Raw genomic sequence first — 22,713 nt, 5'->3', positions numbered from 1 at the left:
GCTAATTAACTGCTCTTCTCACACATGGAATGCAAAAAGGCATGGGACGGAAAAGTAACATTAGAGTGTTGAATGACCAATTTGATAACTCAAAAAATATCTAACTCTCTAAATTTTTAAAATTTTTGGCAAAATTTCCTTTGTAAATACGACTATCTCAAAAAATTTAACCTACTCAAAACAATATTATGCCATACACAAGAGTAATTTTCAACTCTCCCATCTGTTACAATAATATTTAATTTCTTTAACAACATACAACAAACCAGAATCATCAACAGACAAACCATATCAAACAACTCTCCAGTCTATAATTTTTTAAGCAACAATCTGTCGTAATATCTTCGAACACTATTACATCACAAAACAACATCACAACTAAATTATTCAACCTGCTCAAGTAATAGTCACTCCAATCGCAACCTCATTTAAATAATTAAGTGCAGCACATGAAGTACCAACCTAAGACAGTAGATCTCACAAAAATTATTAAATTATCAATGAGTTAATACCTGGAATGAGTTGGCCTTCTTTGTTGGTAGCAGTAGAGGGACGATGGATTGGTTGCAATGCTGTTTGCTGAGCAGATGAAGCTTCTCCTAATGAATTATCACCCAATGCCGCAAGAATAATGTTAGCATCAATATCAATTCCTGAACGCTGAAGACGTGCAAGGACATCTGCAATAACTTCTTGACGGATAGTTGCCTTTTGTTCCTCGATTTTTTCCTCCATTCTTTGTATCTTCTCCTCCAATTTTTGTATAAAGTATTTGAAGATGGTTCAAAATATCCTACTTTCCCTCTCAATCCCAATCCGTATCATCTAAATCATCCTCCTCTTCTGATGTTTCCACAACTGTATCTTGTGAATTTTGTGCATCAGTTGGCATATCAATAACATCAATAGGTACATCTTCTCTCGACCATCTAAAATCAATATCGGCTAATCTAGTTGATGGACCTGCTTCATCATTAGGCTCACTCCAAAATGTCTCCCCAACATTAGGAATATTCTCTTCCTCCAAATCATACAAATCAACAGGGACTTTATTTCTTGCATAATAAACATCTTTCTCAATTGGATCCTCCACATAAAAAACTTGATGTACTTGAGATGCCAACACAAAAGAGTCATCGGTACTACATAATCGGTTAAAGTATACCCGAGTTAACCCATATTCATCTACTTCATTACGAAACCAATCACATCTAAATAGTACAACACTAAAGCGGCCCCAATAATCAATCTCAATGATATCCTGAATAGCTATATAGTAGAGAACCTCTCCATCAATGGGATTTGGGTCCCTAGCACTAGCAAAACTATCAGTTGTTGCTGACAAAGTCACTCCACTATTTTGAGTCTTCAACGGGGCATCCCGCATCATTGTATGAAACAAGTAGCCATTGATAAAATATCCAGTATATCGTTTGACCAATGTATTAGGTCCTTTATCTAGCCATCGCAAATGATTGGGCACGTTAATGCTTTTTACTTTCTCTTTAAACCAGTCGGCAAAATTTCGACTATGATTTCTTGCTCTTACCCATGCATTTGGTCTAGTACAATTATCAATTAAATTTTTATGTTCACTGCAAGCCATATGTTTCAAATTTAATCATTAGACCATATCAATTAAATTTTAAAATAAAAAAATAAAGCTTATAATACAAGTGATGATAATATATTTTATCTTACATGATAAATGCCTCCACTTGTTCATCTTCAGTATTGAAGAGAGCATACCTATGAGCCTCAGAACATAACTGTAAATCCATGGGGAAAATCTTTCATTTTCTCTTTTTCTTACTTCCAATTGGATGGCCAATTTTAGGAAATATAGGTGACAATTTTGCTCCTTTAATGTCCCCATCATACTCAGTTTGGTACCTACTGAATCTTGTCTTCACCCCATCATGTAGGTATCTCGAACAAAATGTCAAGCACTCTTCGGCCAAAAACCCTTCTGCAATTGATGCTTCTGGATGAGCTCGATTACGAACAAATGCCTTATACTTGCACAAGGTTCTTTCAGTGGAATACATCCAACGACAATGAGTTGGACCCCCAAGCTTAATTTCATTTACTAAATGAACAGGCAAATGAGGCATTATATCAAAATAGGCTGGAGTGAAGATCATTTCAAGCTCACATGTAATATCATTGATTTCAGTCTGCAATTTATCAAGATTCTCTCGCCTTACAACCTTAGCACATATGGCTCTAAAGAAGTTTCCCAACCTAATCAATGCCAAAGAAACATTCTTGGGTAATGTTTTTCTAACAGCAACTTGGAGCAAGTAATGCATTATAAAATGAGCACCATGACTCTTGTACCCCGATATTTTCATATCTTTCTTATGCACACAATGTGATATAATCGAGGCACAACCTTTTGGCAATTTGGCATTTTTAAAGACGGTGCAAAATCGCCTCTTCTCTTCTGGATTCATGTAGAAACAAGCTTTAGCCAAAGAAATTGTTCCACTTACAATATCTTGTATTGGTTGAAGCTCTTTTCGTATTCCCATTTCTTGCAAATCGTAACGAGAATTTACATGATCTTTTGACTTTCCATCGATCTCTAATAATGTCCCAAGAATACTATCACATATATTTTTCTCAATGTGCATCGGATCAAGATTGTGCCTCAATTTGTTAGTTTCCCAGTATGGTAGTTCAAAGAAGATGGATCTTTTCTTCCATGGACACTTGTTATCCCGATACCTTTTCTTTTGGCCCTTTCCAAAGACATTCTTGAATTCACGCAACTCTTCGAGGACTTCTATACCCGACAAAGGAGTAGGTGCATGTCTATGATCCTCCTTACAATCAAATGATTTCTTTTCTCTTCGAAATGGATGTTCAGGAGGCAAAAATGCCCGATGACCCATGTAGCACATCTTACGACTATGCTTGAGATATTGAGAACATGTGCCATAATTACAAGTGGGGCATGCAAATTTTCCCTTTGTGCTCCATCCAGAAAGCATTGCTAGTGCAGGAAAATCACTAATTGTCCACATTAATGCTGCACGCATTTGAAACATCTGGTTGGATTCGGCATCAAATGTTTCTACACCGAATTCCCATAGTTCCTTCAATTCAGCAATTAGGGGTTGTAGATATACATCTATATCATTTCCCGGAGATGACGGACCTGGGATGATCATTGACAACATTATATACTCTGGCTTCATGCAAATCCAAGGCGATAGATTATAGTTCATTAACATAACAGGCCATGTGCTATGGGAAATGCTCATTGTTCGAAACGGGTTGAAGCCATCACTTGAAAGACCCAATCTAACATTGCGAGGGTCGCTAGAAAATTCAGGGTGCAAGGAGTCGAATTCCTTCCAAGCATCACCATCAGCAGGATGTCTTATATTTCCATCATTCGGTCGTTCAGTGGCATGCCATCTCACAGCTTCAGCTGTTTCGGGACACATGAATATCCTTTGAAGTCGAAGCTTTAATGGAAAGTACCTTAAGACTTTTGCAGGGTTTTGGTCTTTTTATTAGTCAATACATTAACAACATCCTTCCATCTAGAAGACCCACACACAGAACAAGTATCTGCATTTACATATTCATTCCAAAATAACATGCAATCATTAGGACATGCATGTATTTTTTCATAATGAAGACCCAAATCTTTTATCATGCTTGTTGCCTTATAGAAAGACTCGGGTAGCTGAGCAAATGGAAATGCCTCTTTTAACAACTCCAACAAGTCTGTGGATGTCACATTACTTATCCCATGAATGCATTTAAACAAGTACAACCGAATCGTAAAACCTAATTTGGAGAAATTTTCACACCCTGGATATAATTCTTCTTTCCCTTCTTCTACTAAGTTAAAGAATCTTTTTGCATCTTCTGATGGTCCATCCCTCACTCCTTCATGTCCCAAATCATCCTCGACATTTCAAAATGTATCATGAAGTAATCCATCAATATCGTCATACATGTCAGAACCTTCATCATTACTTCTTGGGCATGGAGTCTTTCTCGAGGAAAATCCTTCGCCGTGGAAAACCCATTTATTGTATCTATGAACAAAACCATTAACAATCAAGTGGTCTTCCACCACATTCCTATGATGCCAAAAACAATTAGCGCACACTTTACAAGGGCATAATATTTGATTTCCTTGGGAAGCTCGTTCAAATGCTTTATCAAGAAATTTATTCACTCCTTGTATGTACTCATCAGTTGACCTTCGAAGGCCCATCCACCTTTTATCTCCGTTATCCATTAAATTAATTTTATCCTATATAACACCAAAACAACTAGTATAAAATTTGTTTATATACTCCTAATAAAAAATTAAATAATAAGAAAGATAGAAAAAAGTCACTTATTGTCAAAATTATATAGATTTCACTGTTGCAAAACTTAACTGTCACCAAAACCATCACATAAATAGTTACGTAAGGCAAATATCATGATTTCTAATACGAAATTAAAATCCAACAACTAAACCCCAATTTCGCAAACCAAATATTACAAAATGTATCATATAATACTAACAACAGAAAGTAAAATAGTAGGCTTATTAGCAATATTACCAAAGAAAAGAAAAGGAGCATCAAAATGATTTTCCACAATAACGAACAAGACATCGAACATCGATAGCAAATATTTTAAGAAATGGTGGCTATTAAATTCAGATGTGAGATTTCCAATCATGTGTATTCATTATGAAATACTACATAATAAGCCACAAGCATAAGGTACATGATTTCATTAGAATCACAATACCAGATCACTTTATTATAGTTAATTGTAATAGAGAAGGAACCATTCTGTCAAATTCAGTTATTGTATGTATTATCACCAAATTTCTCTTTTCCCACAATTACTATATATCATACAGTATATACTATATAATAATAATGATGTGAAGATGATGATTGATGTGTGTTGGAAAAAGCATAAGCAAGAAGATGAAAAAGGTGAAAAACTATGAAGGTGATCAAAATGACTATAAAAAAAACACCAGCAGAAAACTCTAAAGAAGAGATCCACTAAGTAATTTGTCCAAAAATAACATAATATCTCTTAATAAGTGATTAATTAATATCATATAAAATGGAGTTCTTTTAGGTTTGAATTAATTTAATAATTAGTCAGTTTTCTTAATTGTAGGGATTCTACCATATTTTGAAAAAAGTTAACTCTGCTGAAAATTTGTTAATATAACAAAGACTTTGCCACATTTTTTGTAGCTTACTAGTTCTAGATCCTACTATTGGAAAAGTGAAAAGGTGTATTGAGTAGAAAATTAAACTAGAAAGAGAGCTTATTACCTTAAATTGGAAACAAGTGGAAGTCCTAGTAAATGGATTTCTAGTCTAGGCAGTTGATATTTTCCTTTTTTTGTAACCTATGCATCCCCTGGATGCTTCTTGCTAATGAAATACAACTTATTTCATAAAACAAAAAGTCTAGGCAGTTGAAATTAAGTGTAGGAGCATATGAACCAACATAGATTATATTTTATTATACTTGTATTGTAATTGTTCATTACCGAATAAGTTTCTTCCTTCAAACAGTACAAAGCATTATTGTCAAGAAAGAAAATATAGAATAAGACTCATTGTTGATAAAAAGTCCATACTAAAAAAAGATTTAAACACGAAACTGGTCTATTCTCAACAGCCCTATCCAAATCCACCAACCAAACCCCCAATTTTACAAATCAGAAATCAAAAAAATTATCATATAATACAAACAAAGGATAGAGTAAATTAATGGGTTTATCATAAATCTTATCAGATAAAGAAAACAGAAGCAGTAAAACAATTTTTCGGTAAAATAATAGCAAACAACCACAGAAAATATCGAACACAAAAAAAATACCAAAAAAAAGTCCATACTAGAAAAATATTTAAACATGAAATTGATCTATTCTCAACATCCCTTTCATCTATCCAGATCCACCAACTAAACCCCAATTTTACAAACTAGAAATCAAAAAATTAATCATATAATACAAATCAAGGACAGAGTAAATTAATGGGTTTAACAAAAATCTTACCAATGAAAGAAAACAGAAGAAGCAACGAACCAATTTTCCGGCGAAACAATAGCGAATAGCGAACAACAACAAAATATATCGAACATGGGAAATATATCGATAACCTACATCTGAGATTCCCTTATATTAGCTGAAATGGTTGTCCCTTGTCGGAATGGATCTTCCTTCCGCTAAGTTCGTCGATGGTAATATTTTCTAGGTTTAACAAGATGAGAGAGAGGTATGATTGATGCAAAGACAAGAGGGAGACCAAAGGCTTCAGTACTAGTGCGTTTTCTAACTTACCAAATAACCTAAAGAGATTTGGTATTAAAATTTTGGTGGGGTCATCATTTTTTATTTTTTTAATAATAATATAGGAGGGAAAGTATGAAGGAAAAAATAAACCGTCTCAATAAATATTTTATTTTAGCAAACCGTTCTGATAAATAACCCTATTGTATCGCCTTTGATAAATCGTCTTCATAGCTTCAGTTATGGCGGCGGTTAGAATCCTATTAGAACGGTTTTGCTTCAGAAGTGTGCCAAAAGCCTTTTTACTCTACTGGAACAATTAAAACCGTTCCAACACATAATCTATTGTAACAGTTGGCTAACCGTTGCAAAATAACTGTTCCAGTAGAACGATTTTTGAGTAGTGTGTAACCGCTTCTGCGAAAGCTTCACCAGAGAAGCGGCCCCGCAGAAGTGGTTGGAAGTGAAGGGGTCAGAGGCCGCAGGTGAGAAGGAACTCCCGCACCTGCATGATTGCAGATGCGGTCTGGGCGGCGCAGAAGCGAAATTGGAACCGCATCTGCGGAATCGCAGAAGAAGTCAAGTGACCACAGGTGCGAGAATCGGGCTGGGCAGTGTGTTCTTTTAAAAGCTAGGATTTGGCTCATTTTCACCATTTTTTCCTCCACAGGAGCCGATTTTAGAGCAACTTGGGAGTGCCATTTTCACCACCAAGCTTGAGGTAAGTGATTTATGCTAGTATTGAGTTAAATGCATGATTATATACGGATTTGGACATGGAAATTAGTAGAAATTTGGAATTTTAATGAAGACCTAGAAACTTAGTATTCTTGGACTTTGACCACGATTTTGGGCATGGAATTGGAAACAAAATATATATTTGAGTTCGTAAAGTTATCGGTAATCTTTATCTTCAAAAATTTTTGGAATCCGAGCACGTGGTCCCGAGGGCAATTTTGTCATCTTTTCGAGCAGAGTTAGGAATTTATATAAATAGAATTTTTATAAGTATTAGAGTGTATTTTCATTGGTTTGCACATTGTTTGGCTAGTTTTGGAGCGTTGGGCATCAGTTTGAGGTGTTAGAGTGGCGATGGAGCCGGTTATGGAACTTCGTAGTGAGGTAAGTCTCCTTTCTAACCTTGTAGGAGGGAATTAACCCCATTGGTGAACTAAATTATTATTTTCTTATACTTGTGGGGGCTACGTATGCACAAGGTGACGAGAATCCGTACGTAGCTATTAGTTATGTCTATGTCCGGTTAGTTTTAGGCTCACATCATACCTAGTTGATTTGTTATTGATTTATGCTCATTGTTGCCTTGAGAGGGAGCGAGGTTGAGTTGGCTTATTAAATATTTTGAAAGGAGTTGAAATTGATGAATTTAATATTTAAAAGGTTTCATTTGAACTTTGTAATTTTGAAAGGAATTGAGGAATATTAGAATAGCTTAAGAAATCTACGAATATCTGCGTCGCATGTATGTTTCGCTAGAAGGGCAATTTCCTTAAAATGCTACAGGCCAAATTTCCCTCATTTTGAGAAGAATTAAGAAAGAGATATGATTTTAATGTTATATTTATATTTGACTATGTCGCAAGTATAATTCGCGAGCGGGGTAATTTCTTATATTTATATTTGACCATGTCGCATGTATGATTCGCGAGCAGGGACCACATCGCATGTAGGATTCACGAGCAGGAAAATAGATGCATCTATGGTTCGCACCGTTCGAGCCTCGGCAATGCACAATTTACATTCATGTCATATCGGTTCGAACGTCCTAGGTGGAAATTATGTGTGATGATATAATTGGAAACCCTTTTTATAATTTGTATAAATTCATTGTTGAAAGATCATTTGTTTTAAATGAACAAAGTGTTTGGGGTTCCTTATTAATAGTTAAAGAATTGTTCAGCTCTCTTCTTGTTTTGAGTTTTGTTGTTATCTTTACATATCATGTTAAATTAGAACCCCATATTATGATATTATTGGACCACTAGTAAGTGTCTGCATCAACCCATCGTCACTACTTCTTCGAGGTTAGACGGGATACTTACTGGGTACACGTTGTTTTTGTACTCATACTACACTTGCGGTGCATTTTGTTGCATAGGCACATGTATGACTAGTGGCCTAGTCAGGAGCAACGGCGTATTTGATACGGAGACTTAGGTGTGATGCACCTTTCGAAGTGACCTGCAGCCGGCAGAGTCTCCTTCAGAGTACTGTATTGTATTTTCCTTTTTGTCCAATTTGTATTCCAGACAGTTATTGTATTACATATTGTCTTTCATAGAAATTGCTCATGCACTTGTGACACCGGGTTCTGGGATGGCTATGCGATTATTCAGTATTTAAATTTGTTAAAGACATAATTATTTATTCAGTGAAGTTTATTATTTATTGTTTAACGTTTAAAATAAATGATTTCAAAAATATTAAAACGAAAAAGTACTAGTTATTTGGTGTTGGCTTGCCTGAAAGTGGTGTTTGGCACCATCATGACCCTTAGTAGATTTTGGGTCGTGACAGGACGAGGTAATCTAACTTCTCAAAATTGGGTCCATTTAGGAAGTAAAATATCCCGAGTGGCTAGAAAACGTAGTAGTAGTCCCCAAGAAGAGGAATAAACTTAGAATGTGTGTAGATTACAAAGACTTAAACAAAGCATGCCCTAAGGACTCTTTTCCATTGCCGAATATCAATCGCATGATCGATACCACGGCCGGCCACGAGATCCTCAGCTTTCTCAATGCCTACTCCGGGTACAACCAAATACAAATGAACCCGGAGGATTAGGAAAAAGACATCGTTTATTACTAAGTACGGTACTTATTGCTATAATATAATGTCGTTTGGCTAAAAAATGCCAGTGATACTTATCAACACCTAGTGAACCGTATGTTCGAAGAATAAATAGGTAAATAAATGGAGGTTATATTAATGACATACTAGTTAAGTCCCTGCGCACAGAGGACCATTTGACACATTTGCAGGAAACCTTTGAGATATTGAGACAGTACAACATGAAGCTCAACCCCGAGAAATGTGCATTCGGGGTCGGTTCAAGCAAGTTCCTCGGCTTTATGATATCAAATCGGAGAATCGAGATCAACCCCAATAAAATCAGGGCAATCGAAGACATCACAGTCGTGGACAACGTTAAGGCTGTACAAAGGCTAACAGGACGGATAGGTGCTTTAGGCCGGCTCATCTCGAGATCTTCTGGTCGAAGCCACAAGTTCTCCTCACTTCTCAAAAAGAAGAACAATTTTACTTGGACCCTGGAATTCCAACAGGCATTGGAAGAATTAAAGAGGTACCTTTCAAGCCCACCATTACTTCATACTCCAAAAGAGGACGCGCAACTCTTCTTATATTTGGCAGTTTCGTAGGTCGTCGTAAGTGGTGTCTTAGTTCGAGAAGAACAAGGTTTGCAATTTCCTGTTTACTATGTTAGCCGAACTTTAGGTCAAGCAGAGATTCGGTACCCACAATTAGAAAAACTAGCGCTTGCTCTAATAAGCGCCTCTAGGAAATTAAAACCATATTTTTAATGTCACCCAATTTGTGTTGTAACCACTTATCCCATTCACAACATTTTGCACATTCTCGAGCTCTCGAATGACTAGACAAGTGGGTCGTCGAAATTGGGGGGTACAATATCGAGTATCAACCCCGACCGGCCATCAAGTCTCAAATCTTAGCAGAATTCGTGACCGACTTTACACCAGCCCTCGTGCCCGAGGTCGAAAAGGAGCTATTTCTAAAATCAAGTACATCCTCGGGGGTGTGGACCCTTTTCACAGATGGTGCTTCAAATGTGAAGGAGTCCGGTCTAGGCATCGTTTTGAAGCCACCCATAGGCAATACGATTAGACAATCTATCAAAACCCCTAAGTTGACTAACAATGAGGCTGAACATGAGGCCATGATTGCAAGTCTCGAGCTGGCTAAAGGTTTGGGGGCTAAGGTAATCGAGGCCAAGTGTGATTCTTAGCTCGTGGTTAACCAGGTCAACAAAACCTTTGAGGTCCGAGAAGACCAAATGCAAAGGTACTTGGATAAATTGCAGGTAACCCTACACAGGTTCAAAGAATGGACCCTTCAGCATGTACCTCGAGAACATAATGGTGACGCCGATTCCCTTGCAAACTTAGGGTCATAAGTCGAAGATGATGAAATTTACTCGAGGACTGTCATACAGCTTCAAAAATTGGTGGTTGAAGAAGGCCACGCCGAAATAAACTCTACAACCCTAATTTGGGATTGGAGGAAGAAATATATTGATTATCTAAAGAACGGGAAACTTCCATCGGACTCTAAGGAATCGAGGACTATTCGAACGAAAGCTGCACGATTTAAATTGGACGAAGATGGAACATTGTACAGAAGGATGTTCGATGGGCCATTGTCAATATGCTTGGGTCTGGGAGACATCGACTATGTCCTACGAGAAATTCACGGGGCTTTTATGGGAACCATTCTGGTGTCAAATCACTGGTTCATAAAGTCATCAGACCAGGATATTATTGGGACAATATGGAAAAAGATACTAAGGAGTTCATTCGAAAATGTGACAAATGCCAAAGTCATGCGCCGATGATCCACCAACCCAGAGAGCAACTTCATTCAGTCCTATCCTCGTGGCCATTCATGAAATGAGGGATGGACATCGTTGGTCCTCTTCCATCGACCCCAGGTAAAGCTAAGTTCATTTTATTTATGACTGACTATTTCTCTAAATGGGTTGAAGAGCGTGCTTTCGAGAAATTTAGAGAGAAAGAAGTTATGTACTTCATCTGAGATCACATCGTATGCCGATTCGGGATACCCGTCGAGATAGTATGCGACAATGGAAAACAATTTATCAGCAGCAAAACAACGAAGTTCCTCAAAGAGCACAAAATAAAAAAGAAATTATTGATGTCGTATCATCCTAGAGAGGACGGACAGGTCGAATCAACGAACAAAACCATCATTCAAAACCTAAAGAAGAGGTTGTACGATGCTAAGGGGAAATGGAGAGAAATTTTTCTTGAAGTGCTTTGGGCATATCAGACAACGACAAAATCCAGTACGGGCGCAATGTCGTTCTCCTTGTTGTACGATGTTGAAGCTCTGATACTGGTCGAAGTCGGGGAACCAAGCATTAGGTTTTGATACACAACAGAAGAATCAAATCAAGAGGCTATGAACACAAGCCTCGAATTGTTAGACAAAAAATAGAAAGTCGCCCTCGTTTGAATGGCCGCCCAAAAATAGCGAATCAAAAGATATTATAATCTAAGAGCCAATCTTTGACACTTCAAAATATGGGACTTAGTTCTGAGGAAAGTAATCCTCAACACTCGAGATCCAAACGAGGGGAAACTAGGCCCAAATTAGGAAGGACCATATCAGGTCCTCGGTGTCATCGTAAAGGGATCTTACAAGCTTGGCATGATGAACGACAAACAACTACCAAATAATTGGAATATATCACCCCTCAAACGATATTATTGCTAAGGTATGACTCTCTTCCTTTTTCAATTATATTTTATACTAACCTATTACAGGTGTTCGATCGCAGACAATGGGAAATTCTTCAACACAAAGACTTCAGGTTTTAAAGCATGTGCTGCACTCTTTTTCCCTTAGATCGGTTTTTGTCCCAAATGGGTTTTCCGGTAAGTTTTCTAACAAGTCAACAATTGTATGTGTTACCTGAGGACAATTCAACAGTATCTGAGGCTTCTTTACAATCAACCTCGAATATTGGGCGGCCAGGGGGCATCACCCTTGGATGGTATATTTTCAAGGAAGATGCTTCGTGTCAACAGGGTCTAGACAGGAAAATTTTGTAAAGGGCCAAACGGTCAAACGAACCGTGCTCATGTAGATTGCCCGAGCCATAATGACAAAACATGTATGCATGAATGATCTATTGAAAGAAGTACTTTTTCCTTATTAGATGTTCCATGCCTTAGTGAAATTTCTACTTTACAATTTCGTACTTAGGATATTTTACGGAAATCGGCTCAAGAGCCAATCGCAATTAAACCGTACTCGGGGACTATCGTCCGAAAATGGACTCGCTCGAATTGTTAAACTTCGAAATCTTAAGACCTTAAAAAGGAAATCCTTGATTTTATAGGCCACAACCACCTCACTCGGGGACTAATACTTTGAACAAGTTTGAAGTATAATCGATAGACAAGCCCAATGGGAAAATATCAAGTTAAAGGCTGCGGCCAAACTAACATGGACCGGAGATGTCGTAATTCCGTAATCAAACAGGCCTTCAAATATTTTCATAAAATCAGTTAAAAAAGGGCTACCCTCGGCAAATTTACATAGGGTTTCGATAACATCGACCCTCGAAACCTTAAGAGGTGCCAAATTGAACAAATTTATGCTAAGGCATAACAATGTTTTTTGACAACACTGAATCCTAATGGGTACAAATTCATCTCATGCTAAGGCATAACAAAAATTTTATATGATTAAACTTTTAAGCCGAAAAAGGGAAAAGGCCATTATTTTGAGGCCATATCGGCCCGATTCAAGAGCCTAAAGGCCATTACACTGTCGAGCTCAAGGACTCGCCCTCGCTTAACCAAGACCTAAGGGTTTTTTCTAATACGAGTTCGAGCACGTACTCACTCGACTATTAAAACTATAGGAACCTAATTTCAACAACATTTTCACAAGGCAACGAAGTGAGTCAATTTCTCACAAGACCTAAAGTATATCTGAATTATCATACGGTGAAAGCAAAAAAAGTTGCACAAAAAGAAAATCAGAGACAAATCAGAAATAAAAAGGATCTTTCATATATGCAAAAAGAATATACAAAGACTACTCAGGGTCTTACACGAATATCCAAAAAAAAGAAGAAAAAATTCTAAGTGCCTAATCTTCCCCGGGAGCCTCACCTTCATCTTCTCTGCTCTTGGATCCACTTTCTCTCCCGGAGTCATCATCATCAGAGAGCAAAGCTTTGGCTTCGGCCTCTAAAACTTTTGCATTCTCGATATCGGCCGTGAGGTCAACGACACGAGCATGAATCTCTTTGAGAGTCTCTCTCTGAGATTGGCACTTAGCATGACTACAATGCAGGATAATCGAATCTCAGCAGCATCGGAAATTTCCTTTGCTCGAGCGTTAGCGGCTTCAGCATCGACTCGGTAGACGACCAAGATCGCCTCTGCCTCGACCTTTACTTTTTTCGCCTCAAATGTGGCTTTTGCAAGCTCAGCGGCAAACTGAGCCTTCAGTTCCTCGATTTTCTTGGCTCGGTCCAAGATCTCCTCCTTCACGCTTTGGAGTTGACGCTCAACCGAAGACCGCTTGGCTCGAGCCGTATCTTTCTCCGAGATGAGGTGGTCCATGTTCTGCTTCCACCAAAGTCTCTGCCTCTTTCATCTCGGCCTCCTTGCAAAGCTGCTCAATCTTTTCGGCCTTCTGCTAAACCTGTATGATCTAAGTGTTAGTCGCCAATATCAAATTGATATATCAAGCTCCCAAAAATTTACATTACCTGCTTGATGAGATCGGTCTGCTCTTTATGAGCTGCTGCCAATTCAGCTCGGAGGTCCCTGATCTCCTTTTCCTTTTGCACATAGAGAAGTTTGAGGTCATCTCTCTTCTCTGTGAGCCTTTTGAGGTCAGCCTCACACAGGTTCAGCTCAGCTCAAGATATGGAAAATGCTTCCCAATGAAACGTCACAACCTATAGAGAAAGGAAGAGAATCGAACAAAAGGAAATAAAAACAAACATAAACCTAATAACAGGGGGTTGAAATCTACCTGGTTCAGGAGTCGCTGAGCCTCATCGAAAATGATCGACGCATCCAGGTCGAAAACATCATCGACCCCCGCGAAGCATCCACAAAATAAGTTATCCACTTCATGAAACGTTCCTATGTCGGGGGTCTCCATATCTTGGGCCACCCGAATTTTCCCCGTAGAAAACGAAAAGAGGGGCAACGAATCATCAACGTTGATTGCCCCAAGCACGAAATTTGGGGTGCTCTATCCTCCACAAAGGCCTCAGAACCGGACCCTTCAGGTATACGTGGTGATTGTTCATCATGGCAGACTGGCGTCACGACGGGAGACCTCTTCAGCCTCCGATGACTCGGGGACTTTGCTCGGACCATCTTCCAAGATCTCCTCGGTTAGAAGATGAGCCTCCTCAAACATCACCGGCTTAGCTGCTTTTGAAGCTTCGACGCTTCCCCTCATTCGAGCCACCAGCTCACAGTCAGTATCTTCTTCCTCTTCTTCTTCATCTCGTAGTTTTTGGACTACGTTTTCAGACAGGGCGGCGACATCTTACTTCGACTTGAGAGCCTTGTTCTTCTTAGGCTTTGGGGTATCGTAAGGCGAGACCCTTTTCCTCTTCTTATCCTTAGCTGGTTTCGGGGCTCCTCTTCCCTAGGCAGGGCCGGCCTCATTTAGGCAACATCCCCAAGACCTGCATAAAAAGGAATCAAGTACAAATAAAAAGAAATGTTTCAGAAAAGAGCACCAAAAGCGTATAAGGTAAGCTTACCATGATTTTTGGCCTCCCATTGGCCCCTCGCTAAAGCGCTCCACAAGCGCTCAGCATATGTAGAAGTCGAAGACAACTTCCGAACCCAACATTCGAGGTTCGAAATTGCACCGGAGACCTAGGGAATTGCTACATCATAAGAAAAGACGTGGGTGAGAAAAGATGCGGGTGAAGGAATATAAAAGAAACAAAGCAATCGACATGAGAAATTGATGGGTTTGTACTTATGCTTCATGTTCCATTCCTCGGGGAACGACATCTTCTCAGCTGGGATATATCGGAGGTCTTCACTCGAACGAACCGACCTATCCAGTCCTAATCCTTGTCCTTGTCTATACTCGAGAACAACACTTTTTTTTCTCGGAGATGGAGCCTTACCCGATAGAGACGGGGGCTATACAGTCTAATGAGGTGGTCAAGGGTAAATGGAATCCCTTCGATCTTGCTCATGAAGAATCGGAGCAAGACAACAATGCGCCAAACATAAGGGTGTATCTGGCCAAGATTTATTCGGTATTGGCGACAGAAGTCGAGAATAACCGGATCTACGGGACCCAGCGTAAAGGGGTAAGTGTAAACACTTAATAACCCTTCTATGTAGGTGGTGATATCCTCTTCAGGGGTAGGAATCACCACCTTTTTATTTTCCTAGTGGCAATCTTTTTTCACCTGCTCGAGATCGCCTTCAGATATCGAGCATATATATCTCGACATGGGCTTACATCGGCCTGGGGCCGAAGAGGGTTTCTCGACTTTTAAGTCGGAGGAAAAATTGCACGACCCCGGAACGCCCTCCTCGACGCGTGGTGCCACCGACGTTTTGTCGACGGCCGGCCGCGATGAAGAAGCTTTTTCCTTTTGGGGAATGATTTTTGATGTTTTCGCCATTTCTGCGTGAGTTCAGAAAAAAGAAGAAGATGAAGTTTGTTGTTTTAAGAGAGGATTGGCAAACGGGTTGTAAACCTTTTTGCAAAATTGAGGAACGTGAAGGAAGTAGTAGAGTTTTGAAGATTAGGGGAGATTTTAAAAGTAAAGTTTGAGAAAATTATGAAGGTGGTCTATTTATAATATCTGCTATGACGGTTTGAAAACACTAGCGGCCGACCATTAACTGGCACTAATTAATGGTCTTGGGAACTGTGCAGATGCGCCACTTCAGTCGCCTCTGCCGCTTACATCACGATGGTGACGTCATAATTGGTCGATGTACAAAATCGAAGACTCAGTTCTTTTCTTCTCATTATACTCCAAGAAACGAGGGGACTATCTGTATATGGGTAAAATCGGGTTTGCCCGATTTTGCTATTATTTCGAGATCGGAGAACTGCATCGAGGGTCAGCCTCAAAGTGGACAAGGCCTAAGCACGAAGATAAGGTACCGAGTTCGGAGATCGAGGCACCCATCGAGATCGAGGTCCCCGACGATCGAGACTAGATATGATTAGCTTCGAGTGGAAAGCAATAACGAAAAGGCAAAATATCAGTAACCGGTCAGAGATCACGGCAGAAATCTTGGAACGGATCAAATCAAGGGCGGTTATTTGTATAAATCATGGGATTTACTTCCGTAGTTAGAATTGTACCACAATTAGGATTCTTCTAGTATATAAAGAGGGGTCCCCATCATTTGTAGAAATCTTACGTTCATACAGATAAAAAGCACTATAATATTTCTCCGTTGTTCATCAATTTATTGTTCTTTACATGTTCTTACTTTACTACTCTCGAGGGTTTATCAGCTCGAAGACACTGTCCAAACATAGGTTTATTTTATATTCTTGTCAATTCACCACTTATCTTTAAATTAATCAATTGGTATTAAGTGAAATCATGTATCCTTAAAATCACATTACAAGTTTAATTGTTACTCGATTTTTGGGGTAAACAGTAGGTTTGCCTCAGCTTGCAGGAATATGTGAAATGTGTTTAGTTAGATATTATAACAATAATAAGAACATGGTAACATTTTCGCATGATATCTCCTAACTACCTTTTATTTTTATCAACTCCAAACTAACATCTGAACATAAGGTCTAAGTTGACATGATTCAAAATAGCAATAACTCCCTCTCAGCATCTCTCACATGAACAGAAGTTATTTATGATAATGAGATGATAAATACTTGGTCAAGCAGCAAAAAGAACTCTCTCAATTCTCGATTGACTAATGACATTATATCTTAATTAAACTTCTTTTTGTTGGGCATAATTACTTCAAAACTAAACTTGTTTAATTTATTATGAGTATATGCATAAATTCATTGTAGAAGTTTTAAACTATCAGATCACTAAAAGATATAAACCAAAAGTCGACCATCAAAGATAAGATTAATTAACTTGAACAATAAAACATGTTATTACCTACTAGGTACAACAAGTTAAGATATAATAATATTATAAAATATTTATATTATCAGTATGTATAAGTTAAATCCATTTATTATTTATGAGTTCGGAGAGATCTGCATAAATATTTTGAGTTCTTCAAACTACCGTATGTTCCCTGGATATTGAAGAGTTATTAGCTTACTAGAAGGAGTGAAGGACTGCAATTCATTTTGTTTAAATATGTCTGACAATCTATTCTTTTAAGTTATTTCACCGAAACTAATAACCAAAACAAATGGTTAAATTTTAAAAAGTTTAATCCATTTTATTCATCAGCATAATTCTTCTCAAGATAATGAAAATTTCCGATTCAAGTTTCACAGTCAAGTATAAAAAGTTTTTTTTTTGATATTTTTTTATAAACTTTCCCAGATCACCTGGGCGTGTTGTATTAGCAAAAAGAGCTTTTGATGATACAATACAAGGATAGAGAAAACCCTTCAAAAAACAAAGAGGAATAAGCGATTATAAATAGATCGCCCCCTTAACAAAAAATTAGACTAACTAACAAAAAAATTGACCTTGTCATATTTGTTCCTTATGCTAGGAATCTGATCTTTGTCGAGCAATACAGGGCCTTTCGCTGACTAGGTAGAATGGTTAGAGTAGAAGTAAGTTGGCTGCTGAGTTTTCACTGTCATTTTCGCTAAACTATCCACCAGTTGATTTGCCTCTCGAAAGCAATGACTGATCTGAATGTTGAAAGTACTGCTGGCTTCTTTTATCTTGTTCCTATATGACTGAGTTTATAGTTAGTAGCACTATCTTTACGGAGGATCTTTACAATGTACAGAGAATATAATTCAAGGAATACTTGAGTGAAGCCATTTTGTATACACCAATTGAGGCCAACCAAAGCTGCCTGAGCCTCCGCAATGTTGTGATTCTCAACATTAACTGGAATTGAGAAGTCCATGATAATGTCCCCTTTCTCATCTCTGATAGCTCCTCTTATCCCTGTTTTTCCTTCCCCTTGAAGGAAGCTCCCATAAATGTTGATCTTGACCCATTCCCTATCAATCTAGTTCCACCGAACCACCATACTTTTATGCAGAGGTTGTAACCTTGTTAGGAGGTCACACAAGGAGTTCCATGGTAGTTTTAGATCACAGTTTGGATAGGCTTTGTTGACTGCAGTTTCAATAATCCAAGCTATTTGTTGCTTTAATCTATAAATGTTTGAAGCTTTTTTGATCTCCATACCTGCATGCACAGAAATCTTTCAAAAGAGACCAGCAAATAATAACAGGGGTGATATTTAAAACAAGTATGTGGACATCATTGAGAGCCTTAGAAGTCCACCATTTGCTAATTATATATCTAATAGGATAGGAGTGATGTTGAATGCCAAGAGCATTTCCAAATGTAACTAGCAGTTTGACCTTCTACAAATACATGATTTATATTATTAGTAGTAGGATTTCTGCAGCAGTTACATATGGAAATAATTTGTTTGCCAAATTTAATAATCACATCATCAAAAGGAAGTTTGGTATTCCATAGCCTCCAAACTAGAAATGACATCTTAAAAGGAACTAGTATTAGTACCCGCACGATGCGCGGGCAAATCATTTCAAATTGCGATGTATGTTGTTTGAATCATGTACAAATAACCTTAAAATATATATCTCTTAGATAAAAATTATATAACATGAGAATTTAATTATGAAGCAGGATATGAAATTATTGATCAAATCTCGTAGTAGACAACCAATCTTTTTAACATATATTTGTAACAACTTAACCCCTTGTCATATTGTGATCTGTCTTGTTCGAGCACATTAGATCATATTATTTTAACAAAATTCTTACAGTCACTTTATTTTTATCAGGAAGTCAAATATGTCTTATTCGTCACATTATTTTTACGTAAATTCTTTTTTTGTTCTTTTCTTATAGTTATTGTATTATTTAATATTTCATATTATTATACCATCATGTAGTTTTTTGTTAGCTTATAATTAAATTAATGTCTTGCTTATTATCTTTTTAATAGTATGTGATAAAAAAATAAATATTTTATTCTCGAAAGTTGATATATTTTTATTCTTTTATCCTCTTATTCATAATATTTTAATCATTTAAATTTGTCAGTAATATTTTTAAATATAATTAATTATTTTATTTTATCTATATTAAAATTAATTTAAAGTATAAGTATCCTCACACTACCTCTATTTTCTTTTTAATATACATTCTCTTTCCTACTATAAATGTTAATTAGTTTTATATTAATATTTTACCTATAACCAAAATAATGTCATATTTTATTTTAAATTGTAACTTTTAATTAGTCTAAAATACTAACACATAAGTTATTTGATTATCATGTTCCAAATGTATTGATTTCTCTTATAATTAATTTTGTATAAGATGCAGTTAAATTTTCTTTCTTTTTTAGCTATAAGATAAAATTTAATTTGAATTTTCATTATTAAGATTACCAATATTAGAAATTTATTTTGTATTTTTAAAAAATTATTTAATCATAGAAAAATATTTCTTAATTTTATGAACATATTATTTCTAAATATTGTAATAATATTTTTACTATCATTTTAATTCTTTACGTAATATTTTTTAAAAAAAAAAATTCATCTCAAACTCAAATAATTCATATCATTTTATTTTCTAAACTGGACCACATTTTCAAAAAATTATGCTATGCATTCAAACTCAAACTAATTGCACTCGATTCAGGTATTAATCATAAGTCTGAAATATTAATACATAAGTTATTTGATTATCATGTTCCAAATATATTGAGTTCTCTTATAATTAATTTTGTATTAGATGCAGTTAAATTTTTGTTCTTTTTTAGCTATAAGATAAAATTTAATTTTTAATTTTCATTATTATGATTACCAATATTAGAAATTTATTTTGTATTTTTTAAAATTTATTTAATCATAGAAAAAAATTCTTAATTTTTTTATCACATTTGTTCTAAATATTGTAATAATATTTTATTGTCATTTTAATTCTTTACGTAATATTTTCAAAAAAAAATCTTATCTCAAATTCAAATAATTCTTATCATTTTATTTTCTAAACAGAACCACATTTTCAAATAATTATGCTATGCATTCAAACTCAAACTAACTACACTCGAGTCAGATATTAATCACAACAAAAAAATTCTTAATTATTTGAACATATTATATCTAAATGGTGTAGTAATATTTTCACTATCATTTTACTTCTTTACATAATTTTTTTTCTTTTTTAGTTTTAAGATACAAATTTAATTTTTGTAAAATTACCTATATTAGAAATTTATTTTATAATATAAAATTTTACTTTTTATTATTATTTTATTTTTCATAAATAAGACTTCAATTTCAATGTATTATTCATAATTTGAGCATTCGCATCGTAGTTTTAAGAACTTTCTAATCTTAAATTCAAATAGTCTTTTCTTTTCATTTCTAATAGTAAATTTCTAATAAGTTAATATAATTTTCCTATTTTTTTAATCTAATATATAGTCTTATTACGTTTTATGTGGATTTTCATTAACTCGTATTATTGCAATTACTATTATTATTATTATTATACATAACAAAATAATTTATTATTCAATATTTTAGTTTTTGATTTTATCTATTAGACTTGAGTTATGTGGACTTATCCATATTATGACTTTTCGTATCATAATATAAAAAAATTTCTCATCTCAAATTTAAATAAGTTTTACCCTTTTCTCTATGATAAACAATCTGAATTTTAATTTTTTTCTCTATTTATTATTTATTTTTAATATTATATTATTCAATAACTAATATTATTACATTTTCATATGAATTTTTATTAGTTTGTTTGAATTTAATATCTATTTCTACCACACTCATTCTAATATAATATTGATAAAAATTTAAAAACTTTCTCATCTCAAATTCAAATAATTTTTATCATTCTATTTTCTAATTTGGACCGCATTTTAAAAAAGTATGTTATGCTTTTAAATTTAAACTAACTGCACTCAATTCAAATATTAATCATAGAAAAATATTTTCTTAATTATTTGAACACATTATATCTAAATGTTGCAGTAATATTTACGTATAAACTATTCATTTGCATGTCAATATTAATATGACTTTGTTATTCTTGTTATTAAAATATTTTTTCTTGATTATTTTCTTTTTACCTTATAAATAATTTGTATACTTTATGTAAGATCTTAATTTGCTGCTTAAATTTATTTAATTTTTAAACTAAATAAATTTTTAATATCGTAAGTAAATTTTAGTTAGCTCCAAAGTACAAATAGTCATAGCTTATCTCAATTTATGTCTTTCTATATGTTTTATTTTTTTATTCTAATTTTTTAATTAATTTTTTACCTCCATAGTTCTAGCTAATATAGAAGAAAATCTATGAGTGAATCAATATATATATTGGATTTCTCTAAGATCTATTTGGATTATGTATAAGATTTATTAAACTACTTTCATTAATTATGTTTCTATTTATAATTTTTAATTATTAATATTGTCCTAAAATTGCCAAGTGGCTTCATTTTAGCTTGTCACTTGGCTTAACCACAATGCATACTACCCTCCTTTTAATATAATATAGATAGTAGAGTTCCATATCTTGTCGATGAATTGATCTTTGGACTAGATTTCTTTACCAGATTATATGCGCTCTTGTTTGTGAACCTGCCATTTTCTGAAAGTTCCCAGAAAATGTGATCTTCCTTGTTTTGGTTGCCAATAGGAATGGTTTGGATTTGGTGAACTAGATGATCTGGTAGGATCTCCTTCAGTTTGTTGATATTCCATTGTCCATCAGAAATGAATCCTCTTACCAAAGTTTTGGAATTCTTTGGGGTATCAGGGAACAGTTTAACCAGAGAACCTTTAAGAGACCAATTGTCCCGAAGTTACTAGAACCAGAATTCATCTGCCAAACAATATGATTCTCTGCAATATCCCTCACTTTGAGAACATGGCTCCAAGCATGAGAATTATCTGGAGAAAGCTTTTTTTAGACTAAGTGAGATCTGACACAGTATTTATTTCTAATGAAACTAGCCCGAAGAGATGATATGGATTTTATCCTCCACCACCTTTTCATTGCTAACATGTTACTAATGTCTTCCATTTTCCTAATGCCAATGCCTCCTTCATCAAGAGGAACGGCAAAGTGGTTCCAAGAACTCCAGTGGTACTTCTTGTGATCCTTAGAGGAGCCGCAGAAGAAATTAGCAAAATGCTTCTCAGTTAACCTGAATACTCCCTTAGGGGGAGTCATAGCAGATAAAGTGTACACCATGATAGGCTGGAGCACACTCTTAATTAAGTAGCCTTACCCCTATGAGAAAGCAGCTTACCTTGCCAGCCATTAAGTCTTTTAACAATTTTACTAATCTGTCACGACCCGATTTTTTCACCATCGGGATCGTGATGGCACCTAACTCTTAGAATGCTAGGCAAGCCAATAGATACAGTTCTAACACATTAATCATTAACCAAAATAATAATTAATCATAATT

The 22,713-nt window shown here is 35.7% G+C and overlaps 1 protein-coding gene across 1 annotated transcript; it reads right to left on the bottom strand.

Moving 5' to 3' along the window:
• Nucleotides 1–1,793: 1,793 nt before the first annotated feature.
• LOC138875151 (uncharacterized) lies at nucleotides 1,794–3,455 on the bottom strand. The gene has a single exon (XM_070153975.1). The coding sequence runs from the start codon at nucleotides 3,453–3,455 to the stop codon at nucleotides 1,794–1,796; it is 1,662 nt and encodes a 553-aa protein (XP_070010076.1).
• Between the last annotated feature and the right edge of the window lie 19,258 nt (nucleotides 3,456–22,713).

Source organism: Nicotiana sylvestris, chromosome 8 (genome assembly GCF_000393655.2).
Source record: "Nicotiana sylvestris chromosome 8, ASM39365v2, whole genome shotgun sequence".
NCBI classification, from domain to species: Eukaryota; Viridiplantae; Streptophyta; class Magnoliopsida; order Solanales; family Solanaceae; genus Nicotiana; species Nicotiana sylvestris.
Note: the sequence above shows the minus strand (reverse complement) of the source record. Positions and strands in the feature narration are given on the sequence as shown.

Coding starts and splice junctions, on each gene's coding strand:
- LOC138875151 (XM_070153975.1), bottom strand. CDS start 3,455: ATGTGTCCCGAAACAGCTGAAGCTGTGAGATGGCATGCCACTGAACGA.